General features: G+C 37.8%; 2 protein-coding genes across 2 annotated transcripts; one reads left to right on the plus strand and one right to left on the minus strand.

Moving 5' to 3' along the window:
- Positions 1–754: 754 nt before the first annotated feature.
- Positions 755–11,315, minus strand: LOC311497525 (cell adhesion molecule CEACAM5-like; the record flags this gene model as incomplete). The annotated part of the gene is made up of 13 exons (XM_084557841.1): positions 755–777; positions 2,453–2,630; positions 3,384–3,421; positions 3,520–3,566; positions 3,890–3,983; positions 4,413–4,667; positions 4,745–5,020; positions 6,185–6,451; positions 6,579–6,857; positions 7,232–7,498; positions 7,626–7,904; positions 9,663–9,983; positions 11,270–11,315. The coding sequence occupies 13 exons, from the start codon at positions 11,313–11,315 to the stop codon at positions 755–757; spliced, it is 2,370 nt and encodes a 789-aa protein (XP_084413967.1).
- A 3,600-nt stretch (positions 11,316–14,915) lies between these two features.
- On the plus strand, positions 14,916–20,388 carry LOC311496765 (cell adhesion molecule CEACAM5-like; the record flags this gene model as incomplete). The annotated part of the gene is made up of 7 exons (XM_084556737.1): positions 14,916–14,961; positions 15,410–15,730; positions 16,425–16,703; positions 16,822–17,082; positions 17,652–17,927; positions 18,012–18,266; positions 20,279–20,388. The coding sequence occupies 7 exons, from the start codon at positions 14,916–14,918 to the stop codon at positions 20,386–20,388; spliced, it is 1,548 nt and encodes a 515-aa protein (XP_084412863.1).
- Between the last annotated feature and the right edge of the window lie 3,208 nt (positions 20,389–23,596).

Raw genomic sequence — 23,596 nt, forward strand, 5'->3', positions numbered from 1 at the left:
TATACAGCACATTCAGTTTGTTAGAAGAATCAAAAACAAAACAATTTGTGCATGAAGGCGATGTTTTAGAGCCTTAACACATCAACACACATTATCAATCATATTTTCAACTTTCCTACCATTACACTAAACCACCTGAAGTTTTTCAAATCTCAATCTTTGTTGCAGACAGTAAATGAAGTGTTCTCACCTATTAGTGCCACCAGCAGAATGAGTATCATTGTAACTCCCCTCATGTCTAATTCCACTGTGGGTTTACTCTGCCTCTGTGAGGTCTATGAGGGATCTTTTAAAACTTTTACTAAAAACATTACCACATCTTCTTGTTTAACACCAGAATTCACTTAATGATGAAATCGGTGTCATTGCGAAATTTGTTTGAGCAAACACTTGTTTTTTCTGTGAATGTTTGAACTATTTAAGAGGATTAATCTATATCAGTAATAAATCCTTGCTTAAATCGTGCTCAAACATCAGGATATTTTACTTGTTTTTGGTCCACTGGGATCATCAAACTGATTACTCAACTTACCAGAAGGTAAGTATGCCTGTATAATTATTCCTTATAACAGCATTTGTTGCTGTAATGATAGAGTTTTTATTGCATTAAAATTTAGAATAAAGTCTCCCCAGCTCTCACACACAAAGTCAATTAATAATTCTGCCTGAGTCCAAAAAGGCATGACCTCTCTGGTAAAAGATTAAACAATGTGCAAACAATAAAAGTTGATATGTGGAACGTCTAATCTATCTCTTAGGAGCTGACTTCCTTTATATCTGAGTAAACGCACAATGGAAAAATACCATAACAGCACGTTTATTTGGTCAAACTGTACTGCTGATGACATTAGGTTGTCACACACATATTTATTCACACTTATTGAATTTATTACTGTGATTTGAATGCACCGTCAGTCTTGAAAATTTGCATATTTTGCCTTCACCTCACTCCTCTCATAGGCTGCACCTGTTTGCATGCACTAATAAAGATTTGGTTATTTGGAACTGGGGAAGTAAAACATTTTATAAATAAGTGTTTTTAAACCAGTTGTAGGACACACAGTATAGTTACTAACTGATAAACTGCACTAAACTTCCTCAGTTTCTCTTGAAATTCTCTCAGAAACAGACGAACTATTCCGGATCGAGACTGTGAAACAAAAGAGAACTGTGATCTGTGCGGATTAGTATACTACATGTAATTTCTCCAAATGCTTGAACACCACTGAAAGAGAAACACTTTAGTAACTTAAAACAGTTTATTGATTTGATTCGAGCAATCAAGTAATCCCAGATGCATCACATTTATCCTGAGGGTTCACTGAATTCTTTAACAAAAAAAACCCATAATGGTCAAAGATTCTTCACATTCACTTTGGCACGTAGCACATAAAACACAACTTTATGTCCAGTGGTTTAATGGTTTAACAAATAACGAGACTTGACAGAAGTTACTGGTAAACACATAAAAGACGTAAAATGCAAGCCCTGGCATGGCACGTGAACCATGATCCTTGCATAAAAAGTTAATTAATAATAGATTATTGCTGGTCAACAGTCAACAGAGGAGAAGGACACTTGCTCTAATGTGGTTAATGTGAAGCCTGGCTCAGAAATAAGCATCTATTTTCTACTGGCATTATTAAATATGCTGTCATTCTTATCTATCTGTAAACTGTAAACTAGCTTTAATTTGGCTTCCACATGTCTGCTTGCTGACTCCCTGAACATTGTATCTTATTTACAGATGATACCATTATTTTTATTACTTTTAAGTTTTGATTGCAGAGCTTTATTTTTTTCCTAACACTAACCAATCAAGCTTCACAATATTATGATAGACTGACTATTATAATGACAAATTCCAAATAAATGTCAAGTATTACCCAGGAGTGTCCATGTCTTGACAACTTAAATTAAATGTATATCATTATAAAATATATAACATTGGTGCAGTTTATATTTGAAGTTAACATTCTTATTAGATGATAAATAAATACAACAATTAATCTTTAACGAACTACAAACAGGAATCTCAACTGAAATCACACAGTATGCATGTGGATTCATATATTGCATCAGATCAGTGACAGACATGCCGCTGCAGACAAACAGGCAAATCACATGAAGAGAATATTACGACTCACATACGTTACATTCACTTTCCATCGACAATACAAATAAAACGCCAAAGAAAAGGGCAGGAAAGCTTTTATATGCGTAGTAGTTTGTGAAGAGAGAAAACACTGTGCCATGGAAACAACTGTTTTACCTAGGTTGATTATTAACCAGTGTTAAAGTGCCTTGATTATGCAAGCTTAGGTCCAAATTAATCAACCATAAAGGGACTGAGAGGGAAGTGCAGGTTTCTCCGAACACGTCAGCTGCTTCAGGGCCTCCACTCATATCCAAAACAATCATTTTTTTACTATCTTAGCGTAAGCTTCCTCACCATAAGTGTGAGGTTCAGGAGATGGCCTGTTCGTTCGCTGAACGTGGGCATCATACGTAGGAGGGAAGGATGGTACTCTGACCTGGGCATACTCTGATTCTGAGGTATTCTGTGACCCCAGCTTCACCTTGCCACCATTTTTGTTCTTGACAAAAGTGATGTCTGCGTAGTGCAGCTCCTAGAAAAAAAAAACAGAGCGGAAAAACATTTGAACAACTGGTTTGTGAAGATAATCTCATCATGTGTGTTTGACATTGTAATGTAGAAATTATATTTCATTGGAATACATTAAAGTGTAGCTGTGAACATAAAAAGTTATATTAGGCTGTAATGTGGGGTTAAACTACATAAACGCATCCTCTACATTGTCTTCCTGGTTCAAAGTCTAATGCCTGCGCTCTGAGGCAAACACAAGTCCTAAACGAGTGTGACAGATGGGGGAGGGGAGCCTCTGTGAATCACACAACCTTTTTCACAGACTAGCCACTAAAATGTTGAAGCAGCTATTCAAAAACAATTTACTGTTCAGCAAAAATGACCTGCATCATTTTAGTATTCCACTCACATGTTCTGGCAACCTTATTTGACCCATTCCTTACTGTCATTGCCGCTATACTGTTATCGTAGATAAAGGTTTGCACGAGCTGCAGAATTGTAGCTTTCAGTATTTATGCTCCTGATAGTGAATAACAGATTGTGCATATGTGACACATATGTACACAATGTAGACTGTGTGAGTGTGTGCGTGTGGATAGCATTGTACGGTATGTAAACAATGAATTATCGTTCAACAGTTTGTTGAGTATGAATTGAGTAGTTGAGTATTTGTTGTGTATAATTATATAGACAGCATAATAGATTCAGACAACATGACATGTTTTCTCTTAACATCTTTGGGTGAATGTAAAGTAAAGCCATGGTTGACTTTTACCTGACTTGAGAATGCAGGATTGTTCAGGCCAGCGCCTCCTTTAAAACATGACACACAATCAGTGCTCAGAATTCAATCAAAGCTGCAAAAATGACTGTAAAAATGCACCAAAACAGAATGAATACAACAAACTTACCTGCTGTGGTGGAAGTGTTTCTATTAGAGGAGTTTTTCACACATTTTCTGTTTAGAGAGATAATGAGTATCCAGAATTAGAAATCAGACCTTTTGCCACTGAACTAGTTTTATTGAAGTGCTAATAATCTTAAGTTTTAACACATTAAAAAAATATACAGAGAGGGGTTTGCACTACTCATTTGATTGAAGTCTTCACGACCAGCTTTATACTTTAAAAAGATAACAAAAATGTTAGACAGTTGGAACTACACACTGACGATACATTTCCAGTACAATTTTAGTAACATCAGCCAATGACCCTTTGCTAAATATCAAACTTTTGTTTGAAACAGCTGCCCGGTTATTATTCAAAGCTATTTTTCACTTACTTTTTTCTGTAAACGTAGTAGCTTGCACCAACAATGACAGCAATGACGGCACAACATGCTACCACTATTCCAACGATGCAACCCACAGAACATTCTGGAGGCTTCTCTTTCTCTAGGAGGGTAACAATAAAATACATAAAAAAATATAATAAAATACATATTATTATTATATTTTTGAAACTGTCTCATGATCCCCAAAGCCTCTAATAATGTTTAGGTACTTATTTGTATGGTACACAAACTAAGACACTGATATCTCCTTTGGCTGGAGAGCCTTTTTTGGCAGAATGGTGGTTTAAGCAAACAACTTTTCATTGCTAAAGGGCAATTTGCTGGATTATTGTAGTTCAAGGCTTTATTTTTCTCATGAGTTTAGAAAAAATAGCCCATATTTATTCGCTGCAAAACAGTTGTAAGAAAACCCCAATTTCTCTTGTGGTTAGTTTAACAGTTAGACGACAAAGCAAGAACAGTAAATGAAAAACACAATCCCACTAGAATCAACAATATCTGCAATCAATACCTGTTACAGTCAATCCATGCACCACTGATGATGATGTTGTCCCAGTTATATTATTCCTTGCTTGACAGGTGTAGTTGCCGCTGTCAGAGAGTTCAGCCTCTTTCATGAACTCAGCAGAATGGTTGAGAATCTCACTTCCAGTAAATATCCAGGTGTAACTGGCAGCTGGTGTGGACTCAGCAGAGCAGATCAGTTTAAACGTCTCTTTCAAATGGATCTGACTTGGACCTGTGATTTGAACATTTTCTGGTCCATCTGAAAAACAGAACAACACAAATGTAGTAATTCAGTCCACTAAAATGAACAGACAAACTGAACAGTGTGGTACTTACAGTTAACAGTCATGCTGTATTTAGCTCCATCACTGCTGATGGGGTTGCTGATGGTACAGAAATATTCTCCACTGTCTTTTCTAGCCACAGTGTTAAACATCAACACTCTGTTGTTGTTGTGAAGAGTCATGTTGTCAGTCAGGTTCAGAGCAGAGCCATCCTTCATCCAGTTTCTGGTAACGATAGAGCCAGAAGCCTCACAGGTCAAAGTGAAAGAGGTTCCCTCAACAAGTGAATCATTTGTTGATGGATGGACAGAAGCTCCTGATATTTTCTCTGTTGGGCAAAAGATAAAGGATTTTGTAATAAATGCATGAAGGCACAACCAAACGTATCAGATTAACCGAGGAATGAGTGGGTACAACAATCAATAAATAACAACATTTTAATTGACTTTTGAACAGTGTGTTCAAAAGCTAATGCTCATAATCATTTTGAACATTTGGATCGCCATCCTTTATTCTCATAATAGGTACTGTTACTTATTTAGGCTACACATCAACTCACTGCACTGAGCCACATCTCCATCCTTTATTCTCATAACTCCAAAAAGCCACATATGCATCGTGTAAATGGCTTTGTTTTTATATAGTGCTTTTCTACCTAATCATACTCAAAGTGCTTTACAGTCATAGACACATCTACCCATTCGCTCACATAAGCACACATGCATTCACACAAATGGGAGCAACTGGGGGTTCAGTGTCTTGCTTTGGCATGTGGCACATTCCGGGGATCAAACTGCTAACCCTCTGATTCATGGATAAAGCGCTCTACCTACTGAGCCACAGCCGGCCTTGAGAGTTGAATTGGTACTGGGCAGGAAGTTCACAAAAAGGTTTTAGCTGCCAGCTGCAGCTAAAAGTTTGCTGTGAGATCCATTCACAGCAAAGTCTTTGACAAGAGAACCAAGTCTGTCCAATGTGAGTCAGAAAACAAAAACAATGAGTCCGTGGGGGAGAAGTGCATTCATGGGTCATGCTTCCAAACATAAGAGTCACGTGACCCACTATTACAGTTGTGTACACATTTCCAAAAAGTGGTCTCTAACACACACTTAAAAGAGTTTTCTACTTTCTAAAAACTCCACAGACACTGCAGTTATATGCTTATAACCAACAGAGCATCAAATAAACACTGATGTGATCCATTCAAAACAAAGCCATCAAAAGTGTTCATGTTTGGGCATCATGAGGTCATGTTACAGGAAGGGTATAGGTACAAAGTAAATATGTATTCCTTCAGCTGATCTGGCTCATGATTGGGTTTCAACATTGAGTGAATCTATCTGGTAATCAGGGTGTTGAACTTTGAAAGTGAGTGTTTCTAGAAGAACAAAGTGTGCAAAATTGTGTATATAGTTCCCCTTTCTTAAAATATAAAAAGAGACACTATTCTCTGACGTGAGTCCAGTGTCAAAACCTCTCAGTTCCAGCTTACCCAGTACAGAAAGAGTTGAAGGTTCAGATGTTTGATATCTCATAGTTTTGTGGTTAAAGGCCTGACAGCTGTAGTTTCCACTCTGACTCATCTGAAAGTTCATCAGTCTGAGCTCTGGTCCAGTATCTGACAGCTTGTCTCCATTCACAAACCACATAAACTGGGCAGAAGGTCTAGATTCAGCTGAGCAGATCAGACTGATGTTTGATCCTTCTTCAACATATTTTTGTGATGACAGTAATGTCAATTTAATGTTTTCTGGACCATCTGCAAAGTGTTGTAGATGTGAGGAAAATCACCAAGAGGGAATGTTAGCAGCTACATGACATGTGATCCATAGTGAAGCCTCTCTATGCCATCAACAAGATTTTGAATGGGTTGGTTAGACACTCACAGCTGATGGAGAGGTTTACTGGATCACTGGTGCCATTACTGAACATATTGAATGCATAACACCTGAATGGTCCCTGGTCATAGCGAGTCACACTGACTATAGTCAAAGTGGAGTTTCCATCAGTGAGATGAACTCTGTCACTTCCTGTAACCTGAGAGCTGCCGTTCATCCAGAAGAAAGAGAGGGAGGATCCAGAGGAGGAGCAGGACAGACTGACAGAGCTGTTGAACTCCACCAAGTCTGTGGTGATTAAAGTCACCACAACATTGGCAATACGCTCTGTGGGTAAAAAAACACAGTGGTTTTGTAATGGCCACTGCTGAAAAAAGGAACATTGTTCTTTAGTATGGAACAATGTAGACACTGGTGATGAATCCCATGTTACTGATACTATGATCAGCAACTTGACTCGATGTTCAACATTTGCATTTGAGATGACATTTTCTCACTTCTCCAGACAGTATGAAAAAAAAAACCATATAAACAGCTCCACCAACGACTGACACACAATAGACACTTTTACCAGAGTTTTAAATGATGGTATGACATTAATCAAATAAACATATAGTATGTTTCAAGACCACCATCTACATTATTCTAGATGAGATGGTCTAAATTTATTCTGTGATTAATAGGTATCAAATAAGTCTTACCAAGAACTGTGATGACTGAAGGCTGAGATGTTTGATATCTCATAGTTTTGTGGTTAAAGGCCTGACAGCTGTAGTTTCCACTCTGACTCATCTGAATGTGCATCAGTCTGAGCTCTGGTCCAGTATCTGACAGCTTGTCCCCATTCACAAACCACATAAACTGGGCAGAAGGTCTAGATTCAGCTGAGCAGATCAGACTGACGTTTGATCCTTCTTCAAAGTATTTTTGTGATGACTGTAATGTCAATTTAATGTTTTCTGGACCATCTGCAGAGTGTTGTAGATGTGAGGAAAATCACCAAGAGGGAATGTTAGCAGCTATATGACATGTGATCCATAGTGAAGCCTCTCTATGCCATCAACAAGATTATGAATGGGTTGGTTAGACACTCACAGCTGATGGAGAGGTTTACTGGATCACTGGTGCCATTACTGATAGGATTGAACACGTGACACCTGAATGGTCCCTGGTCATAGCGAATCACACTGACTATAGTCAAAGTGGAGCCTCCATCAGTGAGATGAACTCCGTCACTTCCTGTAACCTGAGAGCTGCCGTTCATCCAGAGGAAAGAGAGGGAGGATCCAGAGGAGGAGCAGGACAGACTGACAGAGCTGTTGAACTCCACCAAGTCTGCACTTATAGGAGTTACTGTTACACCGGAGACTGGCTCTGGGAGTGAAAAAAAGGAATGAGTTTATAGCGGTATTATAGAGCTGCTGAACTCAGTCAAGTCTGTGGTGTTTGAAGTCACCACAATATTGGCAATACGCTCTGTGGGTAAAAAACACAGTGGTTTTGTAATGGCCACTGCTGAAAAAAGGGAACATTGTTCTTTAGTGTGGAACAATGTAGACACTGGTGATGAATCCCATGTTACTGATACTATGATCAGTAAACTTGACTCAGTGTTCAAGATTTGCATTTGAGATGATATTTTCTCACTTCTCCAGACGGTATGAAAAAAAAAACATAAACAGCTCCTCCAACAACTGACACACAATAGACACTTTTACCAGAGTTTTAAATAATGGTATGACATTAATCAAATAAACATATAGTATGATTCAAGACCACCATCTACATTAATCTCGAGCAGACGGTCTAAATTTATTCTGAGATTAATAGGTATCAAATAAGTCTTACCCAGAACTGTGATGACTGAAGGTTCAGATGTTTGATATCTCATAGTTTTGTGGTTAAAGGCCTGACAGCTGTAGTCTCCACTCTGACTCATCTGAATGTTCATCAGACTGAGCTCTGGTCCAGTATCTGGCAGCTTGTCTCCATTCACAAACCACATAAACTGGGCAGAAGGTCTAGATTCAGCTGAGCAGATCAGCTTGATGTTTGATCCTTCCTCAATGTCTACTTCTGATGGAGATATATTTATATTTTCTGGACCGACTGAGTGTGGAGGAAAGGGCCAAAGAATAAATAAAAATAAAAATTTGTCGCTTGAATATCTACATGATATATGACATATAGACTGTCATCAGAGTGATCTTTGCATGCAGATGTTATGACATAGATCACTGAGTAGGTAGGATAGTAACTCACAGCTGATGGAGATGTTTACTGGATCACTGGTGCCATTACTGATAGGATTGAACACGTGACACCTGAATGGTCCCTGGTCATAGCGAGTCACATTGACTATAGTCAAAGTGGAGGAGTAGTTTCCATCAGTGAGATGAACTCTGTCACTTCCTGTAACCTGAGAGCTGCCGTTCATCCAGAGGAAAGAGAGGGAGGATCCAGAAGAGGAGCAGGACAGACTGACAGAGCCGTTGAACTCCACCAAGTCTGCACTTATAGGAGTTACTGTTACATTGGAGACTGGCTCTGGGAGTGAAAAACACAATGGGTTTACAGTCATCATCTCATAACAAAGGTAGAGTAGAGCGAAGCAGTGTAGTAGCTGATCCCATTTCAGCAAATCAGTTTAAGTTCTGTTTGAGTTGGACATAAACATCAGTTAATCTCAGGACTCTCCAGGTATGGGTTGAACTTACTCAGGATCAAATAACCTCAAAACCAAATAACACAAAGAGAATAAGCAAAACAAAAAATACAAAAAAAGAAATGTGTTGTTTGAAATAGCCACAATAGCTCAGTGTTTTGGGAAAAAAAACAAAAAAAAAAACAACAACAAAACAAACAACAATTTGCTAGAATAATTGTTCTTTATGCCTCAACTTTATTACTTTATTAAATTATTTTTTATCATCACCGTTAGTGAAATAGTATTATATGAAGTCTGTTTTAGCAGGTATATATGGAGCCAGAATATTAAAGTCACCATTCTGGCTCCATAGTATAATTTCAATATTTTGAATTAATCTTTGAAACCAGTACACTCAACAAAACCCAGTTTATATGATTAATCTTCTCAGTTCAGTAATGAAGGGATGTAAAACTGTTTCTCACCATTTACATTCAGTCTGGTGCTTCCAGCTTGTGGAAGTTCTCCAGATGGTGTAATGGCAACACTGTATTCTCCACTGTCACTAAGAGTCAGACCCCTGAGCTCCAGAGACCCAGTAAATTTGAAGTAGGTGATCCTGCCTTCATACTCTGGTGAAGTTATGTTTTCTACATTTGAAGTGATTATATATCTCTCTCCAAATTTCCAGTTCACAGATATAAATGGTTTGTCTGGTGGAGTCAGTGTTGTGGTGAAAATCACTTTCCCTCCCACAGCTGCATTAACAGGACCATCTGGCAACACACCAGCTCCTTCAGTTAAACCTGAAAACAAAGTTACACATCTGTGAATGAGTGCAAAGAAGATGAACAAAAATAAACTAACTTTCAAAATTAATGGTATGTAAATGTTCCCTTCTCGCTAACATCTTGAGCTTGGATAATGTACACATGCAATTTATCTAACAGTGAGGACTAGAGTACTAGAGTTTTTTTTAAAAAAAAGGTTCTCTTAACTCTTAATTACACCTAAAATACCAACTAAAATTGGAAAAATTTATTTTCTGTCACTTTTTAAACATAATATCTTTCAGTTGTATTCTTGTGTATCTACTTTATCAAAACAAAACAGTCTCATATATATATCAGCCTCAAATCTTGTATTAGTTGGGGTTCACAATATAGTCTTCAAAGAAGAAACAGGTCAGCACATCACTTGAACTGATATTAACCCTTTATAGGGTACTCATTGAAATACTTGCAAATTCAAAGAGTGCTATTGTAGGTCACAAAAAACTTTTTTACCTTTGTAACATTTTTCAAATTTTTAATTTTCATGTAGAAAATCAAGATTAATGAAATTCCCTGCCCTTAAGTGGTAAACAAATGTAAACATATATTTAGACCATTAGAACATAAGTGCTGATTCAGGCACTTTATCACATTAGACAACATTAGACCACTTCTTTATGGTACCTAATAAAGCAGTTATGCTCAGTGTTCATGTAGAGGTCGACCTTGCAGACCACATTTGACCCTGATCTAAACTGAGAACGTTGTCCTGATCTTTGCTGATTGGCTGGGTTTAAACCACATGCTTCTAAACCTCACTGAGAGGCACTGGAACACAATTAAAAATGTGTGCTGAATTTAGCAAATATGGTTTCTTGCCCCAACTTGCTAGGGTTAACTTTGACTCTGCTGAGGTTTGTATGTATTTGGTTTACTTGTTATTGTTTTTTGCAATACCTTGCATGTATTTTATATAATTTGTTTTTCAAACATACTGTGGACCAAAACAATAGCCCATATGCTAACACACCTATGATTTTAAATATATACATATTCTGCTCCAAAAATAATGAAATGTCCAATGTGTGGTCTCGTGTAATAAAGTTAAAGAAAATTTCAGCTGAATGTCAATTCAAATCATGAAACTGTGAGCTGGTGAAACATATTAGCAGCTGAAGTTGCTTACATGTTTAACCAGCTGGTTAGTATAAATCACAGTTTTTCCTCATAGGTTAATTCAGCTATATGTGGTAAGCATGCTTCTTTTAAACATTAACCAAGAACACGTTAAAACTCAGATTTATTTAATCCATTCTTACCTGTAATAGCCACAGAGACAACACACAGCACATGTAAAATATCCATTGAACTATCTTTGTGAGATATAAACAGCTGGGTGAAGATCGATCGTCAAACTCCGAGTGTCCCAATAAATGTAAGCTGCTGGTTCCTGTAATTGTGTATCTCAGTCAAAGCAGTAAAATGACCCACGTGTTAAGTCATATAATGGGTCATTCCACTCATTCTTTAGACACATCCTAAAGCTGTGAAGCATCATCCTCTAGTGGTCTAGCTGTGTATGTGTTGGTAGTCTGTTGGATTTTGAGGAGAAGTGAATCCAAGCCACAAAAATGAGTTAGTAAACAGTATACACCCACTTGCCAAAACATTAGGTACACTAGTTAAAACAAATGCATTGACTGCATATGTTGAAACAGTGTAACAAAGGTGGTAAATCACACAGAAGTATGTGTGAAAACTAATGGTATGAAAGTGGAGTAAAGGAACCAACCTATGTCAAATTGGAAAACCCATTTCTGAATGGGAGATGGACTGAAATGTAAACTGCCATCAATTTACAACACAGTGTTAACATCTGTGCCCAAAAAAGTTTCATCCCCATTCACACCTTGACTCCAGTCTCTGACCAGCAAGAGTACCATTCATTGAAGAATCACAGTGACAGGTAAGTACTGGGTTGTTACAGATCCTTTTACTAAGGGAACTAAGTACCTTAGTACTTCGGTACTTAGGGTATGTATCAGGTGTATCAACACCCACTGAACCCCTATGTTCACCTGAATATACAGTACTACAAATACAAGATATTTCAAACTGATAACCTTTATTGTTTTTTTTGCAAATATTCACTCATTTTGAATTTGATGCCTTCAACAAATGATTGGAAAAGTTGAAGAATGCTCAAAAAACACCAGATTCAGAGAATCTACAAAAAAAACAGCTTGTTCCTACATCTACAGGTGCAAGTTAAAACTGTACTATTCAAAGCAAAAGCCATATATTAACAACACCCAGAAACACTACTGGCTTCTCTGGGACCGATTTCATCTGAGATGGACTGACACAAAGTGGAAAAGTGGGCTGTGGTCTGACGTGTCCATATTTCAAATAGTTTTTTGAAATTATGGACATCATGTTCTTGGGGCTAGAGGAAAAGGACCATCCACATTGTTATCAGCAAAAAGTTCAAAAGCCAGCCACTGTGATGGTATGAGTTGTGTTAGTGCCCATGGCATGAATGGCATGAGTTGAACATCTGTGATTAATGCTGAGAGGTACACACAGGGGTTGGAGCATCATATGCCACCACTCAAGCAATGACTTTTTCAGGAACCTCCCAACTTATTTTAGCAAGGCAATGCCCAGACACATTTTACACGTGTTACAACAGTGTGGCTTCATAGTAAAAGAGTGTGTGTAATAGACTGGTCTGCCTGCAGTCCAGACCCGTCTCCTGTTAAAAATATGGGGCGCATTATGAAGCGCAAAATATGACAACGGAGACCCTGGATCCTTGAATGCCCAGATGTTTATTGAGTAAACATGTTTACCATTGTAACAGTGACGGACTGCTTCACCCTCGATGTGTGAAGGAAAGATACAGAAGGTCTTTCCTTCCTGCTGCTGTTAGGCTCCACAACGAGCACTCCTAATATGTGCAATATTATTACACCTTATGGTGTAATAACACCAGTCTGTGCAATATGTCTATTATCTATTCTACCGCTGCCATTTCTGAATGCTGTTGCAAACTGCAATTTCCCCATTGTGGGACAAATAAAGGCTTTCTTATTCTTCTTATTATTATTATGAAAATGATTTGCAAATCATTCTGTTTTTATTTACATTTTAGACAACATCCAACTGCATTGGAATAGGTGTTTGTAGGAACATGTGTCAGTACAATAAATACAATGCATGGTATCACATGGTAATAGATATGGTATTACAAACCACAGCCTCCAAAATAAAAAAATAAATTAAAAAAAATTACTTTAAACTAAGATTCAGTGTAGGACTGTTAGATTTCACTTCATATGATGCTGTAATGTCTTGGTAAATAGCTTTTTATTTTTTATTTTATTTTTTTGCCCGCTTTGATGCATAAAACCTCTCCAGGATAATGGACAGACTGTCACCACGGACTGACTCTGAACACAGATGAGGTCAGGAGGACACAGCATACCATCAACAGGAGAAAGGCACCCCGGGGAGGGTACTTCAGGCATGTTCAGACCAGTTGGTGAAGGTCATAACTGACATCTTCAACATCTCTGAACCATGCTGTTGTCCCAACTTGCATGGAGGTGAACAATGAACACCTCCCCTTGTTCTCACACACACCCACCACCATCACTGGTTGCACACAAGTGAATGTTCCCATGCTGTAGACCTCCAGATCCTTCCATCTTTTATTAACTATCTATTTGCTATCTATCTAAACACTAATCAGATTTTTTTAAGAGTAATAATTATTGCTAATAAGCACATTTGCTCCTTATGAAGCCCAGCAGAGTGGTAACCACAGTGGTCAGGCCTTAAACCAGTCATCATCTCACTTCTAGGTAAGTCTAAAGACACATACATTAAAAAGATACTCATTATCATCACTGATACTTCTTTAAAAAATCTTAGTCTCTTGCAACTTGAAACATAATTTTTGAATTCATTATTCCTTCAATGAGTGCAAGGTGTCCAAGCCCTGAGGTGAAAAGCAGCTGCAACCGTGATACCCTCACCTCAATATTTCACAACTGGGATGAGGTTTTGGTTTTCATGTACAGTGTCTCTTCTCTCCAGACGATGCTGTACAAAAAGTCCCAGTGGTCTTTTAAAAACTTGAGACTTGCAGCAATGTTATTGTTGTTTATTCCCTTTACTGTGTCTTCTCATCAACACAACTGTTATTTTCTGTTTTTCTTATTTTAAAGACATGAACAGATGTTCAGAATTTGTAGAGGTTTCTGCATGTGTTTTACTTTCACCGTTGTGTTCTTTTTATCTCTATCAAGGTTGCATGTTGTGGTTTTGGTGTGATATTTGTAAGACACAAGATAGTGAAAGAAGGAACCTAGAGTCAAAGGAATTTCCTCCACTTGTAGATGATTTGTTAATTTGTGAATTGATGAACATCCAGGTGTTTAGATATTTATCAGAAGCCCTTTCTGGTTACTAGCAGTCCTGTAAAGCTTCTTCAACTTCTCTGTTTATCACTTGCTGGGGAAGTCATCAAATCCACTGTGACCCATTACTGCTGCTTGTTATCAGGAACTTGAAGGTATCAAAGTCTGACTGAGCTTTATCCTGACATACTTTTCATCGTTATACATGTATACAAATATATACATGTATATATACAAATACAAAGCTAATCTCCAGCCACAGTAGACCCCTCTGAACATAAGGTTTAGTTACGTCAAAATATGTGTTTTTAGACATGATAAAATGTACTGACAAAATATGACAGTACATATTTTTATATGAGCACATGGTTAATGATCAACATTTATTATGATGGGATAGTCTCAATTACACAGCACTTCCTTGTACTGGCTTGATACGTTGAAACCAACATTCTATATATACGGAAATGATAAGAGGAAAGAGAAGGAGTTTAAAGCAGTCTTTCTTCCAGTTGTCATACTTGATGTTACTACAGATGAAATGGAAAAAGCTGTAATATTCATCATCCTTCTGGGTATCATCTCAGGTGAGTTCTTACAACTTGATAGAGCAGATAAAAGCAAGTATGTATTCTTTTATTTATAAAAAAGCTTGTTATGTTCAAGGGGATAATGTGTTATTATTGTAAATGGCTGGTTTATTTATTCAGTCATTAATAGTGATGTTGATGTACACACACATTAGTTCATTGCACAGATGTGTGGATGGAAAGATTTGCTTGTTTACTTGCAACAAAAAGTGAAAATTGACAAATGGAGCCAGTTAATAAAAAGATTTTTAAACTACAATGAATCACTGTAAAAAAAAAAAAAACAGTCAAATATATGGATTGTCCTCACTGACTTTGTGTTTAATGGAAAAAATTTATTGAGTTTTGTGTTTTTAGATCAAGACTTTGTCATGAATTGTGACTTAAACAAAACATCAGTTTACTGTCATTACAATCTTTCACAGATGTGTAACTTTGTTTTCAGGTTTAACTGAAGGAGCTGGTTTGTTGCCAGATGGTCCTCTTAATGCAGCTGTGGGAGGGAAAGTGATTTTCACCACAACACTGACTCCACAAGAAGAACCATTTATATCTGTGGACTGGAAATTTGGAGAGAGATATATAATCACTTCAAATGTAGAAAACATAACTTCACCAGAGTATGAAGGCAGGATCACCTACTTCCCATCTACTGGGTCTCTGGAGCTCAGGGGTCTGACTCTTAGTGACAGTGGAGAATACAGTGTTGCCATTACACCATCTGGAGAACTTCCACAAGCTGGAAGCACCAGACTGAATGTAAATGGTGAGAAACAGTTTTACATCCTTTCATTGTTGAACTGAGACGATTAATCATATAAACTGGGTAATAAGAAATTCTGTTTTATACAAACTATTCAAAATAAACCTGATAAAATGGACTCATGCTATGTCTTTATAACAAGAGTAAAAATAATCATTAAAGGCAAAAAAGCAACTCAAACATAATTTTGGTTAATTCAGTTTAGAAATTTTTATTTTATATTGTGTATTTTGTACTTTTTGTTTGTTTTATTCTGTTTGTGCACTTTTCATTTGGTTTTGGGATGTGTGCGTTGCAGTGTTCAACAGAGGTCAGAGGAACAAAACAAAAACATGAAGGCAAAAAACAACAACAAAAGATGAAAAACTTTAATTGTAAAACAAAAAGAAATGACTAAATGAACACAGATGATACATCAAGCACATGGTAAAGAAACACAAAGAAAGGAAGTAAGACTAACAACAATAATTAGATGAAAGTAATACAAAATAAAACCGGAAATAAACTAAAAGAAAATGTCAAACAGTGACATAACTTGTTTTACCACCACTACCAGTAAACTCTGATCAGACCACATGAATATTCAACATGTCATGATAAACATGAGATTTATTGACAGCTACTACACTGCTTCCCTCTACTCTACCTTTGTTATGAGATCACAACTATAAACTCATTCCTTTTTTTTCATTCCCAGAGCCAGTCTCCAGTGTAACAGTAACTCCTATAAGTGCAGACTTGGTGGAGTTCAACAGCTCTGTCAGTCTGTCCTGCTCCTCCTCTGGATCCTCCCTCTCTTTCCTCTGGATGAACGGCAGCTCTCAAGTTACAGGAAGTGACAGAGTTCATCTCACTGATGGAGGCTCCACTTTGACTATAGTCAATGTGACTCGCTATGACCAGGGACCATTCAGGTGTCACGTGTTCAATCCTATCAGTAATGGCACCAGTGATCCAGTAAACCTCTCCATCAGCTGTGAGTTACTATCCTACCTGCTCAGTGATTTATGTCATTACATCTGCATGCAAAGATCAGTTACATTATTGTCACAGCCACTAACATTACTGTTGTTGTTGGTTTCTTCTCCATGCAGTCGGTCCAGAAAATATAAAGCTGTCTCCATCAGAAGTAGACATTGAGGAAGGATCAAACATCAGTCTAATCTGCTCAGTTGAATCTAGACCTTCTGCCCAGTTTATGTGGTTTGTGAATGGAGACAAGCTGTCAGATATTGGACCAAAGCTCAGACTGATGAACATTCAGATGAGTCAGACTGGAAACTACAGCTGTCAGGCCTTTAACAACAGAACTATGAGATATCAGACATCTGAACCTTCAGTCATCTCTGTTCTGGGTTAGTCTGGTTATCATTTCAGCTTGAGCCTTTGCTACTTACTGTACTCAGAAAAAAAGTAAAAATTTATTTTTTGTTAAGCAAAATTTAAAATTAAAATTGCATCTTTACATACATATGTTTACGTGATATACTTGTCATATGGTAAATGGTCTTGTTTTTATAAGGTGTCTTTCTACCTATTGGTACTCACAGAGCTTTACAGTCACTGACACATTTACTCATTCGCTTACACAAGCACAGCCCCATATATTGTTATAAAGAACTGATACTTTAGAAATTTCTCTCTGAAGTGACTAAAACATTGTGGCTAATAAATAGAACTGATGCCTAAACTAAGCAGTCATAAAGTTAATCAGTAACTAGTGTGGTCCAGACATCAGTATATCCACATTAACAATGATGTCTCAGTGTTGTGTTTATAGACACACTGCTCTAAAGTGGATTCATACTTTATTTTATTTTTGTTTTATTGTTTTTATACAAAGTGTTACTCTCTGAGTTTCCAGTTCCACAGTTACTTTCATTCCTGTTCTCATACTTTCATTATAAAATCTTTTACCCAACAGAGAAAATATCAGGAGCTTCTGTCCATCCATCAACAAATGATCCACTTGTTGAGGGAACCTCTTTCACTTTGACCTGTGAGGCTTCTGGCTCTATCGTTACCAGAACCTGGATGAAGGATGGCTCTGCTCTGAACCTGACTGACAACATGACTCTTCACAACAACAACAGAGTGTTGATGTTTAACACTGTGACTAGAAAAGACAGTGGAGAATATTTCTGTAACATCAGCAACCCCATCAGCAGTGATGGAGCTAAATACAGCATGACTGTTAACTGTAAGTACCACACTGTTCAGTTTACATTAACTGTTAACACAGAGGCTCAATGACAGTGTTGACTGAAATGTTTTGTTTGTTCAGATGGACCAGAAAATGTTCAAATCACAGGTCCAAGTCAGATCCATTTGAAAGAGACGTTTAAACTGATGTGCTCTGCTGAGTCCACACCAGCTGCCAGTTACACCTGGATATTCAATGGAAGTGAGATACTCAGCCATTCTGCTGAGTTCATGAAAGAGGCTGAACTCTCTGACAGCGGCAGCTACACCTGTCAAGCAAGGAATAATATAACTGGGACAACATCATCATCAGTGGTGCATGGATTGTCTGTAACAGGTATTGATTGCAGATATTGTTGATTCTAGTGGGATTGTGTTCTTGCTTTGCCATCTAACTGTTAAACTAACCACAAGAGTAACTGGGGTTTTCTTACAGCTATTTTTTAGCGAATAAATATGGGCTATTTTTTCTAAACTCATGAGAAAATAAAGCCTTGACGTACAAAACTCCAGCTTTTTGGAGCTAATTGCCCTTTAGCAATGAAAAGTTGTACTGACTGTAGATATTGTTGCTACTCTTGAATTTGTGGTTAGATCTCAGTATTTTACCATGAGGAGCTTGAAGAGTCATAAGTTTCCCCTTTTTCCCTCAGATATTTTCTACCAACTAAACTGGACAATTTATTTTGAATTCATTGAAATTTACCAGTTTGGGATTAATATCTATCTATCTATCTATCTATCTATCTATCTATCATGTGACAGTAGTGGTTTGAAATACAAACCTGTAGGCTAGTCTACACCTTTAAATTGTCTCGTTAGGGCACCACCTCCTTTTATCGTAGGAAGAACACGGTTTAAATCAATTTATCAGTCTCAATTCAATCATTTGTATATCTGAAGGAGTGAATCCTTTACTACAATTTGTACCAGTCATTCTCTGCCGTAAAACAACATCACAAACAACTTCTTAAGTGTGAATAAATATTTATTTAATAAAGTGACAACTATGAATAAATGAGGGACTAATAGAATAGGAGTGTAATCAAATAAAACGAATTTGATAAGGTATGAAATAATTTCTGGAGCGATGGTGAGAGATGGAGATGTTTAAGTCCTAAACTAAAGGGAATAGATTTGATATCTAATCAATCTTCTCTAAAAGATGTTAGTAGGGAGTTTCAAAGTAGTGACACCAACTCTTTGTCTTGAGCGGTAGGAACGATCAGCCTACTTTTCCGTAGAGTCTTCTCGGCGTCGGTGATGGCGGAGCGTCGGTGTGACGAGATGGTCAGTGACGAAACGGCCCAGCTGATGCAGGTCTCTCTTGGACCGGTAGACAGGACTTGTTGCTTGGTCTGCAACTCCAACACCCAGCTTTGCTTGAGAGCGTTGTAGGTGTTCAGTCAAAGGCAGATGACACTTGGCAATGTCTTTGTGTTTGAAGAAAGAAGTTGGATCGTCAAGTCTTCTTGATGTCGTTGCTATGGCAACAGCTTGATTTCTTGATCCGTAGAAGAGATTGGGTCTTTCTCTGGTATCCCAGCTGACTACGCTGGCTAACTTATAAACGATGATGATTAGTACTTCGGTTCGTAGAGTATATGAATAAAACTAGAAAAATATTTAAGTCACTATAAAAATCGTAGCCTACGTCGGAAACAAGAAACAAGAAACAAGAGTGGGAAATTCCACAAGAAGTGTAAATCTGTCTTTTTGGCTCAGATGGCGTCCTCAGCGTTAGAGAGGTCCGATAGCATGGATCTGTTCAGTGTTTGGACATGGCACCTTTATGGCGAAGGTGTAAAAGGTTGATCTGTTAGAAGAGTTCTTCTGCAAAACAACTTCGTAAATTTAAATTCCAAAGAGGGGGAGAATTGAGAGGACGACTGGTTCCCCTACAAACCTTTGCCTAATTGCTCTTTAACAAACAGCCTTAAATATAAAAACCAAAAAAATGAACAAAAAAACTTAATCACAGAAACAAGGTAAATGTATATTTTTTGTTAGAAATCCAAACTTGTAACATAGCAGGGTCCCAGATTCCACCTACATCTCATATTTTAAGACACACTCTCACAACACTCTCTGTGGTTGTACTCTGGTTAGAATTATCTCTGAGGACAAATATGTTCATTTACTTTTCAGTATCCAGCGTAAAACTGCCAGTCTAGATGCATGAGTATTTGGTCGTGTTGTCATTTGCATTTCTGGGGTGCTTTCTGTAAATATTCAGTAGCTGATACTGTCACATGTCACCTAGAGTCTTAAACAGGTGAAGGTTGACACAAGTAGGTAAGGTAATATTTCAGGGTGAATTGATTATTCTTGTCTTTTGTTTTATTTCAGAACCTAATGAAGGTCTCTCAGCTGGTGCCATCACTGGAATAGTAATCCCATGTTTGATAGTTTGCTTTGCAGGAGCTGCTGGAGGCTTTTACTTTTATAAAAGAAAGTAAGTGAAAAGAACCTTCATACTATTTCAAGCCAGGCATTTGACAGTTTACTTTGATTAATTATTGAATGGACAACTTTTATTTCCTAAACCTTTCTAAATGTTACATTTGCTGAAATGTAATATTAATTTGCATGAACTAACCTAACTTGTATAATTAATTAATCTTATAATTCTAATTTTAAAATATTAAATAAATATTGTTGCATTTATAAGCTGGAACAAAATACAGCATGAGTTACTGTTAGGATTTTGAGTAGCATCTGTTCATGTGGCCACATTTTAACAATACTTTCTATAATATTCAGAATCAAGAGGCAACATCAAACCCAAACCACAGTCAGATAATAAAGGTTAGTATGTATCTGATTAAAAACAATTAAGTACAGTATATAACTATTAGAAATGTTTGAATAATGATGTGACAAAAACACAAGCACATGAGTATGAGACTATTCCAAGTATTTATAATACAGTAACAGTATAAACTCAACAGTCTTCTTTGCCTTTAAAGTGAGTTTTGAACTTTTTAATGTGATATAGTATAAAGTGATAAAGTATTTTACTTGGTTTACATCTGAAATATCTGATGTAGCTCACTGATTGTAGCATTTGATCAAAACAGTGACTCTTCTCTCTAATCACTGTTTCACTTGTTTTTTTTTTTTCTACAGATGATGAGAAAACAGGAAAACTGAGACTTCATAACCTGCAGGATCTAGGGTTAATTGTTGTAGTGTTGTGTTTTAGTGTTATTGTTGTCATTCAAGGTGCAGTAGGCAGGATTGCGAAGATCCAGGACTTAGCCAAAAAATTTGAACATCGACAACTTCTCAGTCCCTCCCCCCTTTCCACTAAAGCCCAAAACGGTCTCCCAAGCCCCTCCCCCCACAAGGGAGAGCTGTGCACGATAGAGCGCGTGCATATGGGCCCTGGAATACTGTGCACGAGCAGAGAACCGAGAGAGAGCGAGTAAACAAACTGGCATGGAACACACCGACGTAACAACAACAAAATAGTTTTTATAATACCCTTCGTTATTGCTAAATAATTTGACCTAAAGTACAACGTTATACTTTAGGTCAAAATATTTAGCAATAGTTCAACTTTAGGACAAAACCAAGGTTAGGATGTTTCTGAAAGTAGCCTACATCGGTGATGTTTGCTATCAGTAACAGTTAGAAGCATTCATTGTGGCGTTTTATTCCACAGTTTAGATTTATCGATTTGCTATGTGGTAGATATATGACCGCTACCTGTTGATGTGGTTAGACGTTTGAGAGTGAAGCTGAGGCACAGGCCTCAGACGAGGATTACATACCGGCTCCTTCTACACGCCCACGGCGAGGTCGAGGTGGTGGAGGGAGGGGAGGGCGCTATGAAATGCGTGTCCATGAGCAGTGATTGACACTCCCTGGGCTTGATTGGTGCATCTGAATGTGGAGCGTTGGAAGTCTTGCAAATCGCGCTACAGGCTCTAGGTGGGGCCAGAGGAGCCAAATTTTTTTTTAAAATGACCTGCTTCATGCAATTATACTTGAACATAGGGTCAGGTTCAGCAAATATGACAGAAAGTTAGTTTTATAAGACTTGCCTACTGCACCTTTAATAAGGCTTACTTTGTTTACTTTAATTTTTACATTTGACTTTTTCTCATTTTCCTTTTAATGTCAAGCTATATTTGTTAAATTTTAGGAAGAGCTTTCTATGACTTTATGCCTCTGGAGTTTACTAACTTGACTTCATTATACCACTATCTGACAAGTCTTGGCTCATAAGAAAGTATGAACCAACAATGTATGTATTGTTATTGGCTTAATAAAACATTTGTATGACTGCCCATACAGTTTATAATTTCCCTGCAAGTTCACTGTGCACTGGTTCTTCTTGGGAGCAGGGAAAAAGGGGGAGTCATCCATTATGTTATGTACCGTTTCCGTAACAGTAGATGTAGAAGTTGGTGTAAACTTTCGGGTTTTTTCTTGTATAAATTCCCCTGCATGTTAATCAAATCAATCTCAGGTCAGTTTTACCCCAGTTTTCAAGAGAATGTTAAAGGTCTACTCAGGGGTGATAACATATTGGGCCATGTCTACACATACAAAGCAGTGTCATGCCCTCACATAGGACAGTCTGATCACCTATCTTTGTTGATGCTGCCAGTTTAGAAAACACTTGGCAGCAGAGCTAAGCCAACTAGCAGAGAAGTTAGAGTGTAGCCTGAGGTAGCAACGGCACAACTTAGAGACTTTTGGTTGCACTGACTGGAGCCTTTTCGTGGATACTGACATGGATCAGTACACCTCATCAGCACTGACATACATTAAATGTTTGCTCTGAAAATTTCACCTTTGTTAAGATGTTTCCTAAGAAGAAACTTTAGCTGGACAACAGAGCTAAGGTTAAGAGCCTGCTAAGGCTTAGGTATGCTGCTTACAGAGCTAACACTACAGCCTGTAGCATAGCGAGGAGAAATCTTAAACATGTCATTAAAGAAGCAAAAAAACACCTAGAGACTCGAGACTGAGGAAGACTTCTTAAATAAGGCCAATGTATGTGGCAAGGCTATAGAAACAAGGAGTATCCAATAGTAAACCCCTCATTAGCAGAGGACTTTTTGCCTGCTTGGATGCATATAACCTCTCCAGGATAATGGACAGACTTCCATCAGATCACCAAGGACTGATTCTGAAGACACATGAGGAGGACATGAGGACACAGCGCAGCATCAACAGGAGAAAGGCATCCAGTGGTAGGTATTTCAGGCATGATGAGAACAGTTGGCAAAGGCCTTAATTAACATCTTCAGCCTCTCTCTGCTGTTGTCCCAACATGCATGGGAGTTAGCATCACTGAAGACCTCACACAGCCACCATCATTGGAAAGTCAAGGCAACATCTTTTTCCAGAAGAAGCCAACGAGAGCTGGCCTGCCACAGAACCTACTAGAAATCTTCTACAGGTGCACTGTGGAGAGCATCATCATATATTGCATCACAGGCTAGTTTGACAATTACACTAAGAAGGACCAGAGGAATCTATACATCATCAAGGTGGCCCAGAAAATCATTAAGACTCCCAATTGAGCTTCCTGCTAATGTGAACATTTACCAGGGCACCGTTTGTATTACTTCCCTCTGGCAGATGTTACAGGAGACTACAACAAGACTAAAAAGATTTATAATAAATAAAAATTTGCACGCAAACAGGGTA

This window comes from Chelon labrosus (assembly GCF_963514085.1).
Source record: "Chelon labrosus genome assembly, chromosome: 12".
Taxonomy (NCBI): Eukaryota; Metazoa; Chordata; class Actinopteri; order Mugiliformes; family Mugilidae; genus Chelon; species Chelon labrosus.